The sequence below is a fragment of the Cololabis saira genome, chromosome 6 (genome assembly GCF_033807715.1).
Source record: "Cololabis saira isolate AMF1-May2022 chromosome 6, fColSai1.1, whole genome shotgun sequence".
NCBI classification, from domain to species: Eukaryota; Metazoa; Chordata; class Actinopteri; order Beloniformes; family Belonidae; genus Cololabis; species Cololabis saira.
This window is the reverse complement of record NC_084592.1, coordinates 10,635,149-10,654,918: the sequence shown is the minus strand read 5'-3', so window position 1 is coordinate 10,654,918 and position 19,770 is coordinate 10,635,149. Positions and strand designations below refer to the sequence as shown.

Below are 19,770 nucleotides of genomic sequence, written 5' to 3'. Positions count from 1 at the left end.
CCTGTTTGCAGCCGTCGGTGATTTTTATGAAATAATTCATGTTATATGGAGCAGTTTATATGGGAATGTTAATAACTGTCTTAATACTCCTTTGGTTTGAAACCTCAGGAGTTCCTTCCAGACCTCTGCACGAAGATCTCGGCTTATGTTCAGGCTTTTAAGGGATTAGCTTACTGGAAACATAATGTTCACCAGTCGTCACTGTCTGACTCTCCTTTGATGCTCCATGCGTTTCTGCCATAGACGGGTCTGGCCTGTTCGCTGGGCCGGTCCAGCACACGCACCGCTTTCCTTCAAGCTAGACCGCTGGAAGTCGTGCAGAGGAAGATCTGGCAGCGTCCGTGTGAGATGACACAAACTCAGCAGGAGACGTCACCTCGGTGGCGGTTTAGGACGATGTGCACATCCACATCCATAGTTTCTGGACAAATCCATGTCCGTCATGCTGTGGACGCTGATCCACCCCCGTGTTACCTCAGCTCTGGGTTCTGCATCCTTTGCTTGTAACGGTCTCCATGGTGTTTCTCTCTTTTCCCACATAGAAGCCAATGCCTGTTTTTTCCTAAATGGAAACTCGCATTTGTCTCCCACAACAACACTATCTGCATTTGAGACAAGCTTGTGTACAGTTCTGTGTCGGTGCATATTACAGTTCCAGGCTACATTTCTGGATGTAATAGAAGACTCTTGCGTGACAGTAGAAGACAGGGAATATGATTAAACATTGCTCATGTTGCTATGATACAGGGCTCTGCTTGGAAAATATACAGGACTGTCTCAGAAAATTAGAATATTGTGATCAAGTTCTTTTATTTTCTGTAATGCAATTAAAGATTCCCAGAATATTCAAATTTTTTGAGATAGGATATTTGAGTTCTCTTAAGCTGTAAGCCATGATCAGCAATATTAAAATAATAAAAGGCTTGCAATATTTCAGTTGATTTGTAATGAATCCAGAATGTATGACATTTTTGTTTTTGTAATTGCATTACAGAAAATCACCATATTCTAATTTTCTGAGACAGTCCTGTATATCATAGCATTCAGATGGCCATGCACCTATGGAGGTTTGCAAACTGACCTCTAAAGCCGGGCATACACACGATTGTCGGCTCATTTTGAACCAATTTTCCAGTCGTGCGACTATTTTTTTGATCGGGCCAGATTTTGACCCAATCGTTGGTCGTGCATCGTGCAGTGTACGTGGGGTAACGATAAGAAATTAACACCTCACGACGAACTCCCGATCACGAATCGTGTGCTCGCAAGAAAATCAAACGTGTTTGAAATCCTGGTCGCTCCTCGGGAAGGAATCGCACAGTTGAAGCAGCTACGACCCGACTGGACTCATCCTTTCGCAGAGAGCATCCGCAATCTCTGATGTCACGTCAAAAACTATTATTTGTAGTTTAAAGTGTTGCAAATTCACATTACAAATCCTGTTTTAATAGCAGAAAAAGAAAGACTGTACTTCCCACGTCTTCCATGTCCAAACATGACGTTGTCTTATATGTTTTGATTTATCGCCACACAGAATGGCACAAATTGCCAAGGCAGCGCGTTTGTTCTTGCTGAGCATCTTTGGTGACTCCCACTTTGGGGTTCCTGTTTTTCTACTTCTTTTTGACGTTGCAGTTCCAGTAACAGAAGTCCGACGTGAGGATTATGAACGTATAGTGTGAGCAGACGGGTCGCATCAGAGCATCAGGTCGTACAGTGTGAGACCATTACTAGTGGGCTGTGAACTTTTGAACTCAGCGATCTAGTCGTGCAGTTTAAGATGGGGCTGAATTAAATGATTTTAAATATTGCAGTGTATGCCCAGCTTAAGACTGGGACAGTGGCCGCGTCCACCACGCTAGAACAGTTGTAGGCCACTTTTTTAGAAAAGAGCTCATGGAGTCTGAGGTGTTGATTTGGTCTCCAATCAGACGGGACCTGATGGTATTTGTGAGGATCGATCCCAACCCGCAGAGACACCGCCCTGATACCCACAGCGCCAAACGTACATTCTGTCAACCCACACTGACTGCGTTTACATGCAGTCAATAACCCTTTTAAAACCCGAATATTGGCAATAACCTGGTTTTGCACGGCCATGTAAACACCAATAACCCCTTTTGAATAACCCGAATTTGCTCATATTCCGGTTTTTAAAAACCTGAATATGACCCCTGGGTTACTCCTTTTAAAACCCGAATATTGGGTCATGTAAACGCCAAACGGAATATCCTGACCAAATGGAACATGAATTTGTTTTCTGCACATGCTCTTTTCGCAAGGAATCCTGGTCTTATGAGTCCAGGAAGTTCTTATAAACACGGAGAAACACAAGACCACGCCACACCTTTGGAGTGAGGAGGAGACTAATCACTTCATAAATGTAATGAAGGATATGAACCTTTAGGCATTTGTAGACGGTAGAAAGAGAAATTTACGGTACAAGAAGGTGACCGAAAAGTTGCGCGAAGCAGCATTTGTTTTGAATTTGGATACAGGAAGAAGAAGCGGAAATGATGGGAATTGCGTCATCACGTTCTCCGAGCGTCGCTGGTTTGATCCAGATATCCCATGATCCCATGAATGATTCATTATCATGTATACAGGGATAACCCTGTTTGCTCACGCATGTAAACGGAATATTCTGAATGTTTCAGTAACCGGAATATTAGCAATAACCTGAATTTTGACTGAATGTAAATGTAGTGACTGAAGGTCGCCCTCAGATGTGTTTCTGGAAGTAGCTCAGTAGCTGGATCTCATTTGGCTTGTGTTTGCACCCCCCCCCTTCAGTGATCCGGGCGAGGGTGAGAGAGGTGAGGAATCGCGGCCTGGAGCCCACGGCAGTGGTGGACGTGAAGGAGGTCCTCAAATCCTCCCTGGTCAACATTCCCAAGGAGATGCAGATGCTCTACTACTCGTCCTCCTGTCTGTGTCCCCCTCTCACCCCGGGGGAGGAGTACCTCATCATGGGCTACGAGAACAAGGAGACCTCCAGGTGAGGCCGGCAGCAGAGTTACAAACAGCACATCTGTACATGGTCGTCTCTTCAAGACGGCGGTTGGTTTCAGCGGGTCATTATTCAAACTTGTTGGTTCCGCCCATTTTCTAACTTTGAAAGCAGCTGGAGAGAGTAACTTTCAGAGGTGGGTAGAGTAGCCAAAAATTGTACTCTAGTAAAAGTACTGTTACTTCAGAATAATATGACTCAAGTAGGAGTAAAAAGTAGTCATCCAAATAATTACTTGAATAAAGGTAAAAAAGTACTTGGTGAAAAAACTACTCCAGTACTGAGTAACTGTTGAGTAACGTCTGATTTATTTTTTTACAACCATTCAAACAGACAAAAGTACAAAATAATCATCTTTAGGCAAATTAAATCAATAAAATAAATTAAGATTAATAAAAAAATAAAAAATCGCTTACATTAAAATAATCCTAAAGTAAATTCAAGTACTTTAATACATAATAGAATAAATAAAATAATAACAGAATAAAAAAAATAGATTAAGCACAAGTAGCACAAAATTTCAAGCCTTTGTACTTTTCTTTTTTAACCAGGCAGAACTAGAACAAGCCCATGAACTCATAGAAACTCTGTGTGTGTTTGAGTCTGTGTAAATGTGACAAAACATGCAAAAACAAACATTTTTCCCAAAGAATCTCCCAGTGATGTTATGAGATTGACGCGTACGTGGAGGTGATAAAAGAAAAGTAACAGCTCAACGTAATGTAATGTAGCGGAGTAAGAGGAACAGTTTCTTCTTCACAAATCTACTCAAGTAAAAGTAAAAAGTACAGTGATTCAAAACTACTCATAAAAGTACAAATGTTGCCAAAACTTACTCAAGTAAATGTAACTCGTTTCTACCCACCTCTGGTAACTTTGTTGTCATACATTCAGCTCCAGCTGTCAAAAGCTTGTCTCTTTTTGGTTTTATGGTGTTTATCCTTATTTATAAGTCATTGCACTTCAAATGAGTCAGAAACAAATGTATATTTGTAAAAATGCATTCTTATGGATTGTATTTGTGGCTGCAGGTTGCTCCTGATTGAAACCTCCATTGCTCAAAAGTGGAAGGATAAAATGGGCAGAAAGGTCAAGGTGCGTATGAAATCCACACATTTAAAACACACTGCTGCTTTGCTCTTAATGAAACAAAAATAACCTTCACCAACGCTATACGGATGACGGTAGCAGAAGCATCGTGACCTGACTAATATTTGTAAAGGCCTTGTGTGCAGTCCTGACCTGGCAAACCCTCCAGAATCAAATCTAATGATTGATCCATTTGGGAATGATGAACAGCAGCAGTTGAGGATGTTTTTTTTAGTAAAGACTTCCCTCCTAAAGCGTGGTTCATCCTTCCACGCAGAACCAGCGGCAGTTATTCACCCTTCATCGTTCTCTTCCTCAGAAACGTAACCGCCGGGTCGACCCCGACTTCAGTAGGGTTGGTAACTGTAAAATGAAAGGCAGCTCAGCGTTGCTGAACCCACGCCGCCACCTAGTGTTTGGCGTAATTAAAGAGCAAGACAAATTACTAGGGCTGAAACGATTCCTTGAATAATTCGAGTAATTCGATTACAAAAAATTATCGAGGAATTTTCTCTGCCTCGAGGAATCGTTTAATTTTGCCAGCTCAAAGCAGGAGATTTCGCCCGGACTATATTTAATGCGGCACAGCGCGCTGACGCCGCGCACGTAAAGGTAGAAGAAAAGAGGCGGCGGATATGTTTGTTTTGTAACATGCCATGCTCAGGCAGTCTGCAATGGCCCAGACGGGAGACACATGTAGCTCAGTGCTTAACTTGTATTACCGCTATATTCTTCTGGTCCGTTCTCCTATATGTTCCCCCCCTAACCCGGTACATACATAGGTTCCTCTAAACATCTGTTCCCGCTACAGTTTTAACTAAAATAAAAGGCAGAAAATGTCAGAAAAATAAAAACGTAATAAAGCTAACTGGGTAGTTTTCAATTTTATCTCTGTAGTCATTCATGGATAAAACAAGCAGCACTGGAGCCTAATGTGCTCCAATACAGCAGGTCTCATCATTTTATTTTGAACACTGCCAAAACTCAAAATCTTATACTTATACTAACTTAAAACTTAACTAGAACTTAAAATGTGCTTGATACTAATGAAAGTTGAATTGAAACACGTGGGAAAACACCTAACCTTTTAAGTGATGTGTGTTATCAGGTGTAATGGCATTTTTAGGTTAGAAATAAGAAAACTTCTTGGTAAGATCCTTAGTTTTTTGAGTGAAGGCAGTGAATTTGGTCAACTGGTGTAAGTTCAGGGTTTTTAAATGCACAGCCATGAACCTACTGTATTATATAATTTAGTCTTAGTGATGTCATTTAACATCTAACTTCTTATGTATATTTATAATTGCTCTTTAACTAAATAAAAATATGTTTTATCCGATTACTCAATTAATCGATGGAATTTTCAGTAGAATACTCGATTACTAAAATATTCGATAGTTGCAGCCTTACAAATGACAATGGACAAGGGTGAACAGCAACATGAGTGCCGCGTTTCATCTTCTGTTTGTGTCTGATGGCTGTCACTTTCACCTTCTGTCTGTCCTTCTGCACAGAAGTGGGATCAGATCCTGCAGGGAAGAAGCCAAGGATCTTCACGCCGGCATCGCCACTGAGTTCTGAGTGTGTGTGTGAGTGAGTGAGTGTATATGTGTGTGTGTGAGTGAGTGAAAGAGAGAGAGAGAGAGACAATGAGAGTGTGTGAGTGTGTGTGTGTAGATATTGCACTATCACAGGCTGTTGTAGCTGAATGTAGTTCATCTCTTCATCTATCAGGCTGTTTGAAGTTAAGATTTTTACCATTTATTTTCTTTGCACAAACATTATTTAGTGTTTTATTTTTTGGTCAGTGTGAGAGTGTATTGTGTATAAAGCACTCAATTAAGACGAGAGAGGGAGTAGAACTGTAAAGCCAAACACAAAATGTGCTACTTTTTGTTCAGTTTTTTTTGTTTTTGTTTGTTTAAACGCATTTCTTTTGGGCTGTAGCCTGCTGGCTGCACCGCACCGCTCTGTGATGCCCGTCTTTTATAACCCCGGATGTTGCTCATGTTACCGTGCAGATGGAATAGAGGACATTTAAAGCCATGAGGACTTTGACGTGACGGATGTGCGACACACAACTCGGACTTCACTGAACTCCAGAGATATTGCGAGAAGAGCAAAGACGCGGCAGGAAAGGAAAGGTGTCACCAGATCTGGCCGTGCACCGATGGACTATGTGGATGTCGGGGTCACGGCTGCTCTTCCTTTTTTTTTTTTCTTAAATTTATGCAACAGTTGATCACAGAATGACTATTAAGGGGAAAAAAGGACGGGATGGATAAAAGGATGCAAACAAGGGAAATTGGAAGACAGTGAATGGAATGGGCTCAAAAAGACGACATAACCACAGAAAGATTCAAATATACAAATGATTTTAAGCCAAAGAGATGCAGTCTTTGTTTTGGTCTGGTACGGTTACTGCAGGTTTTACCAGCTGACTGCTACTTGTTTTACTTCCTGGTACTACCTTAATCGAGGTTCCAAGTGAGATGAAATGATGCTTAACGGTAAATTCAATGAGTGAGAGTAGGAGGTGCACCAGGACTTAATAAATCCTTAATAAATGCCAAAAAATATTGAAAGCAGACGGCAGTTTGCTGTAGGAAAACCAAGCTCTTCTGTTTTTTGTTTTGTTTTATTAAAAGCTGCTATCTTCAGTTTCTGAGACAAGGTTAGCCTCATCTCTGTGATGAACAACCGCATGCGATTCCTTCTTTTTTCTTTTTTTGCATCAAGGCAACATTGTCATAATCAGTAAAATAACCCTCACCGCCAAAGATGTGGTACTACCTGCAGTGAAGAGGATACAAGACCGCAGCAGACCCTGTGAAGGACCCGACCACGACTCCTCGCTTGATTTTTGACCTGAGTAAACTTTCTCCACACAAGTTCACAGACTTGCATGCTTTTAAAAGTGAAATAAAATGAAGCAGAGTTGGATTTGTGAGCGTTTTCTTCCTGACGGGCTGCTACTCTGCGGACGGGTTTCTCCACTTCTCGGTCGGATTCACCATCGATGCATTCAAACAGCCACGTCCATCTTTTTCTTTTTAATTCACTTTGAACTCTATATTCTGTGTATAATGTTTGTTACTTTGGGGTGTTTTTATACATTATTGTTTCCTGTTTTATAAATTGTGAAATTGACTATGCAGAAATGGAAGTGATTATCAACAATTTTACACTTTTTTTTTAAATTTTAGGAATAATCTAAATGTCACATTTAGTAGTTCACTGCATAAACTTGCAGAGAGAGAATGAAGTGAGTTTTGCACAGCTTTAATGCAGGAAACCTACCGTTGCTCTCCCCACCGTCTGCAGACTTCAGTCATGGTTGCTGTGCAGGGTTTTTGTTTAGTTTTTTTGTTTTCAGGGGACGCGTCGGCTCCTCAGACAGGATTCACGTCGTCTCGGTTCTCATCCACTTCAGATGTGGATGAAGATTTGGAGGAATGTTAAACTTCTCAAGCCGCTGACTGATCAGACTGTGACCAGAGATTTGAATTACAATCACCAAAAAACTCAAAAAGCCATCGTTGAGCTGTCGCACATCACATTCCGTGTGAATCCTGCATCTGTGAAACCTGTTTGAGGTGCATTTCCTGCTGAAACAGGATGTTACGAAGGCGGCTGTGCAGGGGTTCAAGTGTAAATGTACTATTTCAACACAGTTATGAATATGTATTCATTGCATCCATGAAACCTGAACAGCAGATGAATTTTCCCACATGGAACGTCACGGTGAGAACAACTTTTTGAGCATTAAACCGAAGGCAAACGTAACCATCATTTTATGCTGTGGTGCATCTGTTTTTTGCTTTTTCTCTAATGATCTGAAGCCTCACTAAAAATAGACAGAGTCCCGCCGGAGGTTCACTGTGTTTCTCATTTACACACAAACGCCTGCTTTATCAATCAAAAGCACTGATCAGCTTATCGGACGCAAAGTTGAGTTCTGCATCTGCTTCACAAGTCTTTGCCTCTGGGATTAGAAAGATTTTCCTGGCTAGAATTCTGAAAACTAAAGATTTAGTCTTAAAAAGTCTTCTGGTTTTCTTGAAACAAGGCAGATTTTTTTCTTCTCTATTAGAAATGAGGTTTTGCAGCGTCAAACAGACAGCTGGGAAATCAGAACGAGAAGCTATTTCACATTTCACCTATTATAATTGTATTTAGTTAATATTGATAACATTCTTCCTGAGGTCTTAATAAATGTCTTTGGCGTACGTTGATAAAAACAGCACAGAAACATGGTGCATGTCCACAGCTCTGTCAGCAACCAGTTTAAAGGGGAGCGTTAGATCTCCACTCATTCGTTTGTGGGATGTTTCTCTTGAAACTGTTCAAAAATTAATTTCTAAGAAAGTAGAAAGGCCTTGAAGAGTTTAGTCTCACTTCTGATCTGCCCAGACTACTTGGTGAGTGTTACAAATTCTAGTCAAGAATAGTTTTTGCACCCCATTCACAGAGATATTCATGTTTTATACATATAAGACAATTTATCTAGTGTAGGAATATTAGGTCTATTTCCAGAGAGGCTGTTTTTACAGTGTATTTACAGTGTAAATGTTGGATGGTGTTGAATGAGGTGGCATAAGGAGGAAGGTCCCGGATAGAGAAGAATGTTTGGCCCAAATACGGCCCACTTCTACTGGACTGACAACGATGGCTCTGGCTGTCTGACGGCCTAAACTTCCACATATCCCTTGACGTGGACCAAATCTATGTTTTCCTTGATGGACTCTGCACTTGTCCTCTCAACACATGTTAAAGTCAGCGTCGTCACATGTGGGCCACATCTGTCCTTCCAACATGTGCCTTCGCTTAGGGATATTTTGATATTTTTTCTGTGCCATAATTGGGGTTTCCCCCAAAGCATTATAGCATAGCATCTCTGTTAGCTTAATTTTTTCTGAGGCAAACCCTTAAAAAAACAGTCAGTTTTAATACAAAGCCTCGTGCCAAATGTCACACAGGTACCTTTATTAACAGAGGTCTGCACAATATCAAAATGTATAAAACAAATGAAATAAAAATAAACTGCCTGCATATATAGAATAAAAATGCTTCTTGAATAAAATAAAACAAATATCCCTTTCCTGCATAACAATTAAATTAAAATACACTGTGCAATTAATACAATGTAGACAGTAACAGGCAGACTTTTCCACCGAGGTTGACAGTTGCAAACAAACATTTGTGCAAATCTCAAATAAAACTTTCAAGTCAATTTGTCATAAAATAAGCTATATCAAAATCATAAAATAAAAATATATATTTTTTTTATCGACATAAACGATATTGTCTCGTACCATATCGCGTTTGAAAATATATCGATATATATTAAAATCTCGATATATCGCCCAGCCCTACCTTCGCTCCTGTCGGGCCAGTTCAGGCCTTTGGGTCACATGTAGTCGACGTCACACCTGCGTAACTGCGTCGTACGCAGGCCCAAATGCGTAAAATGTTACTTGGTGCAGAAATCCCACTCACATATGTTTTTTTTTTATAAATTTCTTTCATCATGACATTAATCACAAATCCACGCTCCGTATTTCTGCTTCCATTTTTAGGCCAGAATGGCCGTGGAAACTTTCCCAGCAGCCGTCCGTACGAAAACACGGTCTGCACCACAACTAAACCAACACGAGAATGAAACCAAGAGTAAAAGGGGAAAAAAAGGCAAAACAGTTTTAACAAATGTGAAATTAAGGCTCTCATGGGTAAAGAAGGAAGAAGGAACCCTCTTTGATCCGGTGTCTCGGTTCTGGAGTTATGCCCTGCTAATAAACCCCTGAATGGGAAACGGTAATAACTCTCTAGGAGCGGGTGGAGGGACACTGCAGAGGTAAAAATATAACTGATCTAGACTATAAATGAGACAGGACCTGGATCCTCACACAACTGAAGAAAAACAGGAAAAGTGATTTACTGGTAATAAACACTTGTTCGTTCCAAAGATTCCTTTGAAGACGGTAATTGAAGATGTATAAATGGGTCGCGTCATTGGTGTTTAGGATCCTATATTCTTCCCGATTCCTTGAATTGTTTCATGATATTCTGCACTTTAGGAGAAATATTTGGATATATCCCCCTAATCCTTCTTTGACAAATAGTGTTTTTAAACATTTCAATTTTTTATGTATTTTTTGACATTTTCTGTCCATCTCAAAAATTAAAACAAAATAAAATAATTATTACAATCATCAGTCAGCAGATCATTTGTTCTGCATGTTGTGAAAGTGTTTCATTATAATGTGCTGGAGGGAAAAATTGTGAAGATTTTGAATTTTAAGAAACAATTCTAGGAATTTGTCCAGAAAACAGTCCGGGATGTTTATGATCTTCAGGACCTGACGCAACACAACATTTAAACAGTTATTAATCTGTGACTTAACACAGTTCGGCGTGCCGTCCACAAACACAGGCCAAAGCTCTGTCAGAGGAAGAAGAAGCCGTATAATTCAGGCCACGTGATTCAGAAGTTTAAAACGGAGGTGGGAAATTGATTTGGAGACCATGGCTGCAGCATCCTCAGGACTGAAGAGGAGAGGGACCGTCTAGTTATCTGTGTTTGTGAACGGCCTGGATTGGTTTCGGGGCACCCTACGCTCCTGTCCTGAAAAGGCAGAGCTCCTCCGTCTTTCATCAAGACGATACACCACACGCTGCATCGGTTCGTCGTAGAAGAGTCCGGCTGCTAACCTGACCTGCGGTCCAAACCCCTCAGCGGTTTAAAACATCCTGAAACTGGTCTCCTCGGTTCCCCGTAGCCTCAAGGACCGTTGTTAAAAGAAGACGGGCTAAAAAATGGTAAACTTCCCCCTTTTTTTCCCCTTAAGATGATACGCCCTGACTTTCAACATTTTATGAGCGTTCTGCGCTCTTTTGTGAATATAATACGGCTTTATGAGATTTGCAAATCGTTCCATTCTGTTTTCTCAGGATTGAAGCACAATTTTAAATCCAAGAGGAAATTTAGGAGTTTATCGCCTTTTCGAATCTGTTTTGAAATCAGGGTTTTTTCAAGCGGGCGTCTGTCGGCCTTGACCTTTCCCCACGCAGCGCCACGTTCAGAGTTTTCAACCAACCCTGAAACATGCAATGACAGTCATTTTTCCATCTCACTGCTACGTCATTGAATGCAACAACGAGCTTCCACGTGAGATATTTTAACCCTCCCATCCCGCTCTGTCGTCTGAATTAAACTGTGGTGCATTTCCCGTACAGAGGTGGAAGGTTATTGATGTATAAGATCATACTCAAGCACTGAGAAACACATGAAAAAGGACTTCTACATCTACAATACGTTGGTAATGAGACATTTTTGAGCAACAGTATATTTCTGAGAAATATACTGGTGACACGCTCTCCGAAACAACTGTATGACAGATTCCACTATCATTTTGCTCACCATGGGTACAATACAAGAATCACATCAGAAAGGGGGTTCATACTACCAAGGGTGAGAACAGGTAGGATTCAGAGAACTTTTTTTTTACAGAGCCATGGTTGGCTGGAACTCTATACCAGTTTATATTTCTCATGCAGGTAGCAAAGATTGGTTTAAGTTTCAGTTGAAACAATATCTTTTAAAATTTAAAGCAGCACAATGTAACTTTCCGCTTTTGTTGAGTTTGGCGGCTCCTTTGGACAAAAGCGGTAGTGCTTTACCAGTAGTGTGGCAGGGTTCCTACCATGCTCCTCAAAGTTACATAGTGCCAGTGAAGGGGATACAGACCCCTCAGACCATGACAGAGGTTCATTAAACCTGTTGGAAGTTGATGTACCATCACAATGACTCTGGAACTATTAGATTAAGGTGGAAAAGTTACATAGTGCTGCTTTAATGAATGATGATTTGTCATTTAGAAGGAACAAAGTGAAGGTTGAATAGAATTATAGGTAGTGTAAACCCTATCATAATAAAGGTGAAAAGTGGTCAAATAATTCTAGATAAGGTCATTCCAGGCAGGTATTGGTTATGAAGGAGTTTTATTTGATTTCATTTCTATGTATGTATGTCGGAGAATGATGGTGATTTAGTTCTATCCTCTGTATAGATTGTGATTAAGGGAGTTGTGTCTATTATTGTTTTGTTTTGTCATGTATAATGTATGTCTGTTATGTATTAAGTGTTAATTTGTGTGTTGTGTGTATGTCGGACCCCAGGAAGAATAGCTAATGCTGTGGCTAATGCTAATGGGGATCCTAAATAAAACAAACAAACAAACAACAATATCAAACACTGTTGGCTTACTCTTTTTTTTCGAATCCAATTTAAAACTATACATGTTAAGTTGTGAACCTCCATCGTGGGCTTACTAACACAGCTATCACCTGCATCTACATCTCCTGTTATCCACGACGGCTCCATTAGGCAGAGGTGTCAAGTAACGAAGTACAAATACTTCGTTACCTTACTTAAGTAGAAATTTTGGTTATCTATACTTCACTGGAGTAATAATTTTTAGAAGAATTTTTACTTTTACTCCTTACATTTTCACACAATTATCTGTACTTTTTACTCCTTACATTTTAAAAACAGCCTCGTTACTCTATTTCATTTCGGCCTTTAATAAAAACTATCCAGTTAAATTGCTCCATCCGGATAGAGTGAATTTGGTTGTGGTTGTTTCAGATGTTCTTGTCCAGTTTTGTTCTTACATCCGTTCCCTCAGATTCCTGCAACTAAACTTGGATGTACATTCCAATAAAGGTTAGGATAAATGATAACATGCCTCTGAAGTTTGACTTTTTGCACCATTACAATACTTATAGGCAACTAGTCATCATATCTGCTGCTCTCTGAAACACATGATAATGCTCAATAGTACACATACATGGTTCTTTAATATATTTGCATTATACTAAGATGCGTTCATTTTCAATGGCTTTTGTCCTTAATGGCTTTTTTCCCCCTTACATTACTTTTACTTTTATACTTTAAGTAGTTTTGAAACCAGTACTTTTATACTTTCACTTGAGTAAAAAACTTGAGTTGATACTTCAACTTCTACAGGAGTATTTTTAAACTCTAGTATCTATACTTCTACCTGAGTAATGAATGTGAATACTTTCGAAACCTCTGCCATTAGGAACTGAGCTCCTCCCACGTTTCATGACACACCGTGTTTGGAAGCTTTAGTTTGAACGATGGTTTTGGGAAGCATGCAGGTCACCGACGCATCACCGCCATCATCCAAACCACAGTTTCCAGAAACACTTAGTAATGTAGTTATCAATGATGGTTTTGGGAAACACTCTTGGTCTGAAGAAAAAAAGCTTTGGTACCCCCTTCAAGCGCTTTCCATCCCCCAACCTACTGTATCTCAGATAAGATGACGCTCTCAAGTGACCCCGAGGTGGTTCATGAACGTGTAAGGAAATGAAAAAGCTTAAAATATCTGGATACAAAACATACACCCGGTTTTTGGTTTCTAAAAAAGGTCAAATGAGAATGACTTGCTTGGTGGTTGGATTGAAATACAGGTTTTTTCTGCCTCTAAAACTTTCATGACCGTTTCATGAAAGTTGTTGAGACGGATCGGCATGTAGTTGTTTCCATGTGTACGCGAAGAAACTTCCACAAATCACTCTATCACAGGTCTTGACAGCTTCTCACGCTGGTGTGAGACTGTGGTGGGACTGAGTCGGTTGATCTCTGGTTTTAAAACTCCGTTTAGTTTAGTTTTGTTTTCTTACAAAAGTAAGTTAACTCTGAGAACAAGTTTCTGCTTTAAAAAAAAAAAGCAGAATTCACTTTTTTTTCAATTTTTTTTTTACAAATGAATGACACATTTGAGGCTAAAATGGATCGTCGTCTCCCAAAATTCCTCTCACTATAGAGAGTAAAGTTTGTTTAACAAAACAGAGCGGCGGCATGAGCTACAGCCGTGGAGCGTGTGTGCGTGTGTGCGTAGGCGTACTTCCAGTGTTTCCTGCACGCTAATTTCCAACTGTGTTTTCTCAGCTGCAGTTTCCATGAGAGCGCGGAAAAAATGTTTTCTTGGATTTTCTGCTCTTACACCTCCTTATCCTCCTCTGCTTCTCCAGCTGACTGAAAACACACCTGGCGCTGGGATAAGGTGAAGCCTGTTCCTGGAGGCTGAGAGCCTCTATTCATGTTCCTGAGTGCTGACACAGCAAACGGTCACACACACTGAACATTTTCATGCTGCCTGACCTCGGGGAAAGCAGTTAAAGCTGATTTAAATTGTTTTTCAATACCAGGTCCCAGAAAGACGTGGAAACACATCATATTAACGAAAAATAACCAAAGCCTGTTCTTTAGTCACGGCTTTTCACTGGTCCTGGTTCGGTTCCAAGTAGACTTTTGTCCAGCATGCCTTGCTGCTGCTATAGGAGAGAACCCTCTGCCAGTGTAGACCTGCCAACCCAGAATCCTCTGGTGCTTTATTGAGCCAGCTCCCAGCAGGTACATGCAGTGTTCTGGTTCGCTTCACGTTCAGTATTAAGGCCTTGATTTGTATCTGCATTTCCCAGTTGTTCCCCAGTTCTGAGGCTCAATTTAATCCACTTTATCAAGTGTTTCTGCACACAGTTTAATCTGGTTTGATCCTTTTAGTCTGTCACTTTGGCTGCAGGGAGTTAGTTGATAGTTAGCAGCTTTGCTGCTGTTTTAAAAGGGGCTGTCTAAGATATTATGTATCAGGACGTAAACACAACCTCAGATGAGCACGAACATGTCCCGACCACAGAGGTGTCAAGTAATGAAGTACAAATACTTCGTTACTTAAGTAGAAATTTTGGTTATCTATACTTCACTGGAGTAATTATTTTTCAGACGACTTTTTACTTTTACTCCTTACATTTTCACACAATTATCTGTACTTTTTACTCCTTACATTTTAAAAACAGCCTCGTTACTCTATTTCATTTCGGCCTTTAAAAAAAAACTATCCAGTTAAATTGCTCCATCCGGATAGAGTGAAATTGGTTGTGGTTGTTTCAGATGTTCTTGTCCAGTTTTGTTCTTACATCCGTTCCCTCAGATTCCTGCAACTAAACTTGGATGTACATTCCAATAAAGGTTAGGATAAATGATAACATGCCTCTGAAGTTTGACTTTTTGCACCATTACAATACTTATAGGCAACTAGTCATCATATCTGCTGCTCTCTGAAACACATGTTAATGCTCAATAGTACACATATATGCTTCTTTAATATATTTGCATTATACTAAGATGCATTCATTTTCAATGGCTTTTGTCCTTAATGGCTTTTTTCCCCCTTACATTACTTTTACTTTTATACTTTAAGTAGTTTTGAAACCAGTACTTTTATACTTTTACTTGAGTAAAAAACTTAAGTTGATACTTCAACTTCCACAGGAGTATTTTTAAACTCTAGTATCTATACTTCTACCTGAGTAATGAATGTGAATACTTTTGACACCTCTGCCCACCCATCCAGTAACTCATCTGAATCAGGATTGAAGGGGCAGCAGTTTAGGCAGAGAGGCCCAGATGTTACTCTGCCCAACCTGGGAGGGCTGAGGAGAGTCCGGTCTGGGTGATGATGCCTCTTTTGAAGGGGGGGCATTGTCACCAGATGCCTACACTAGCTCAGGCAGCTCTGCTTAATGTGGAGCAGAGACTCTAATCCAAGTCTCTCAAAATGTTGTGGAGAAACCCATTGTTCCAATCCCTTAGTATTCTCCCTATTTCTGCGGTAAATGTTGTTCGGATTTGTCTTTTTGTCTATCAATCCATTCACAAGCTACTTCCAACCTGTTTTCATTCTTTATTTCAATTCAATTCCCAAATTCATCAATTTAATACTAAGTCTGCAAACAATCTCCATCCCACCTTTTTCAGGACTACTTTTTCCCAATTTTCAGTTAAGTTCAGAGGTTCCTCTTTATTGGAACACCTTACCACTCAATATTAGAAAATGCTCGAGCACAAATAATTTCAAAAAACTAATCACAACTTTTTTGCTAACCCAGCTTAGCAAAACTTAATAATTTTCCAGAACTTCCAAGCACATCCTCATCAGATTCCTGTTTTTCTATTAATTTTATTACTATGTTTTACATATCTCTGTAGATATTGTTTGTTTCATTATAGGAGGACCACTCGACAAGCCCTTATGGGTTTTTTTGGTTCCTCCTGCACATTTTTTTCTGTTACATTGTATTTCTTTTTTTTGTTGTTGTTTCCTTTATTTCGACATACTGTTTGTCTGAATTTTTGGAGGTTGTATACTTTTTTATGTGCAAATAAACTAAAAAAAAAAAAAAAAATCTTGGTCTGCTCCTGTTTATGACACGTTTACTTCAGTTCATTTAAGCTTTAAATGAGCTGGATTGATGACCTGTCCAGGTGTGCTTCACCTTCTATTTAGTGACAGCAGTGGGGCTTCACAAGACCCCCATGACCCTAAATAGGGCTGAAGCAGGTATGGATGGATGGAAGGATGGACGGAGGGACAGATGGGTGTTCTTGCACAAATCTTTTTTAAGGTCCCACCGCTGCATTTCTGGGTTGAGGTTTGGACGTTGGCTGGACCACGTCCAAACCTTGATTCTTTTCCTTTTCAGCCGGTCTTGTTTCTGTTGGACTTGCTGTCCTTGTCCTGTTGCATGAGCCAGTTTCATCCAAAGCTTTATCTGTGGGGCAAATGAACTCACAGACCTCTAACAGTACTTTTCTAGCAGGAGTTTGACTTCATAACTGAGAGGTGCCCAGGTCTCGTGACCTCAAAACAATCCCAAACCATCACCCCTCCTCCACTGTACCTTGTCCGTATGAGCTGTTCATATCGATTTTGCTCTGGGTGGATTTTGCTAAACATGTTTATGATGCCCAAATATCTCCACTTTTTCTCTGGCCTTGTCTTTCCTGAAGACATTACTACAGGAGTCTTGTGATCTGTTCAGATGACACTTAGCAAACCTAAGCCACGCTTTTGTTCTTTTTAGAGAGAGAAAGGGGGAAAGGGCGTTCTCCTGGCAACCTTTCCAAACAAAACATACTTGTTCAGTCTTCAAATCGTACTGTCACGAACTTGAACATTTGCTAGCTGGGCTCTGTGGAGTTTGGCAACTGTCTTGAATGTTTTCCACTTGTGAATAATCTTTCTTTGTGCAGATTGATGGACTCCAGATTGTTTGTTTGGAAGCTGAAATAACTCTTCTCAAAAAGAGGAGCGATGCTTGCTGCCCGTCAAAGATCTCTGCCTGATGTCTTTCCTCCTTGGCATTGCGTTATCTCACACCTGAACACTCCAGACCGTCAAAAAGCCAACATTTCTGCTTTAAAGAAGAGGTCTGCACACCTGCTGATGATCAGTTGATCGGGTGCATCAGCTGCACAGCTGGCTGCACAGCTGGCTGCACACCTGACTGCACACCTGACTGCACACCTGGCTGCACATCTGGCTGAACACCTGGCTGCACACCTGGCTGCACACCTGGCTGAACAGCTGGCCGCACACCTGCCTCGTTCCTGTGGAAGCGGTCCGGATGAAAACGGCTTCGGCATCCTGGCTTAGTCTCTGTCCAAAAGGTAATGATCAAGTGTACAGTGTCGTGTTGTTGGGGCTGTAGTTGCCTCGTTTTAAACCCAGATGAAGACCGCAGGTATTTTTTTGAACGCCATGACACATAAATACCAAAAACTGCAAGATGGTTTATGGTTATTTTTCACATCACTGTGTCACTGAGAGCTGAAATAAACTCTTAAAGCGTATACACAAGTGTCTCCCGGGTTAGTCATTGTCATCCTTCGTGTGAACGTTGTGTTAAATGGTGTACACAGTCGCAGGAAGATCCGCTCTCCAACGCGAGCGGACACGGCCAGCTCTCCGACCATCAAACCCAGAAAGAGATTTATTCTGACATCATCATCCAAACACACGCAGGACTAACAGGTTGGTTCCCACAGTACCTCAGGCGGTGTTTGTCCAACTTGCTGCTCCATTTCACATCATGAAATAATAGAACGCACACACAGTAAGTGGTTCCAGTGGTTTATGGAGCAGTGCTGCGTCAATGCTGACCTCCAACTGCCCACAAAACACGGGGAGAAGCCCTGCTCTTATAATACTCAAGTGGAAAATACCTTCAGTCATTTAGTTAATTACACTACTAGAGAACATTTTACGTTTTGGGCTTTCCAGTGAGCATATCAAGTTTGTGAGTCCTTTTCATTAAATTAATTCACCAGGTTAAATATCAAACTGTGTATTGTGCTTAAAAAGATGTTGTCAGAACTGTCCAAGTTATCCAGTAAATAAGACTCTCTCTATACAGTGTTATATATGATGAGTTATATGTAATTAGACTGTTTGAATTCAATTTTTCTTTACACTTACAGGAAATCATTCAATTTGGTTCTGTTGCTCAATTTACTCTTTTTGCTCAAACCAAGAAGGGTAGGGTAAGTAAACAATAGAAAATAGATGACAAAAAAAGAACCAGGATGATGTTAAAGCAGAAGTTACAAAATTATTTAGGTTTTCTACTGCAACCAAGGGCAGTCACAACGTTAACCTACATGGCGACAATAGCAGTCTCTATAGTGGCTGTGCATGTGTGTGTGCATGTGTGTGTGCATGTGTGTGTGCATGTGTGTGTGCATGTGTGTGTGCATGTGTGTGTGCGCGCTTTGGTTTAGGCCAGGGGTGGCGGCAGAAAAAGATATTTGCACTGGGGCCTATCTCCATGATGTTACACCACTGGTTCATCCCTCATCTGGGTTGTGGTACCCGGACCTCCGTCTCCCTGGTCGCCTCCACAACTTCCCAACTTCAGGGGGAACCTCATCTCCGCCCAGAGGGGGCATTCCACCTTTTCTAACGGAGAACTTGCCGATATTCTCATCCCCGCTGCTCCACAACGCTTCCAACGGAGCTGCAGATCCTCGCTCAGCGATGCCAACAGGAGCACATCATCTGCAAAAAGCAGAGATGAACTCCCAACACCGCCGAACTATTCCGCTTCCACCTCTTCACCCCACCTAGAAATTCAACTAGTTCCAACTAGTTTCCTGCAACGCGAACCAAAGTCTCAGTCTCAGTCCGTCTCTGTAAGGCCTCGATGGTCCATCGGTGTCCCACCCTCCACACTCCCCACACCACCCAGCAGGACTGCCCGTGGGACACGGCCCACTGCTTTCTCCAAGCAGACAAACACATGTGGAGCAAGCTCTCCCTCCAGGACCCTAGAAAAGGGAGCAGAGTTGATCCAGTGTCCCAGGCAGAGCAGAACCAGCACTGCTCCCCCTGGACCTGAGGCTCAACTAGGGACCGGACTCTTCTCCAGCACCCGAGGATCCATCCGGGGTCCATCCACCTCTACATGGGTTTTGAATTGTGGTTCAACAGAATCATTTATGACAACAAACTGATGAAACTGGTCGGGACAAATTAGCCGATACCTGTAGAAGATCACTTGACCGTGTAGTGACACATTAAGGTAAAGTGCGTCCTGTAATGAAGGGTGAAAAGTGGTCACTCGGCTGTCTGGCGGTGGTGACCACGCTGAACCAAAATAAAGGGAAGAGTTTTCTGAAGAGATTGGAAAGAAAATGATAGATTTACGTGTTAAACATAATACCATCTCCCTGTGACTGGGACAGCTGAGAACCAAGGTCCTGAGCTGGAGAGAACTGGGATCTGTGGCACGCGTGGTGTGGGCGA

General features: G+C 41.2%; 1 protein-coding gene across 2 annotated transcripts in view; it reads left to right on the top strand.

The window, feature by feature from the left end:
• frzb (frizzled related protein) overlaps positions 1-7,882 on the top strand; it is a 35,158-nt gene extending 27,276 nt beyond the window's left edge. For both annotated transcript variants that reach the window (XM_061723273.1, XM_061723272.1), the window contains exons 6-8: positions 2,794-2,998; positions 4,042-4,105; positions 5,611-7,882. In XM_061723273.1, the coding sequence (XP_061579257.1) occupies positions 2,794-2,998; positions 4,042-4,105; positions 5,611-5,670 (329 nt within the window). In that variant the 3' untranslated portion in view covers positions 5,671-7,882. The remainder of the gene's footprint in view (positions 1-2,793; positions 2,999-4,041; positions 4,106-5,610) is intronic.
• Positions 7,883-19,770: the final 11,888 nt, after the last annotated feature.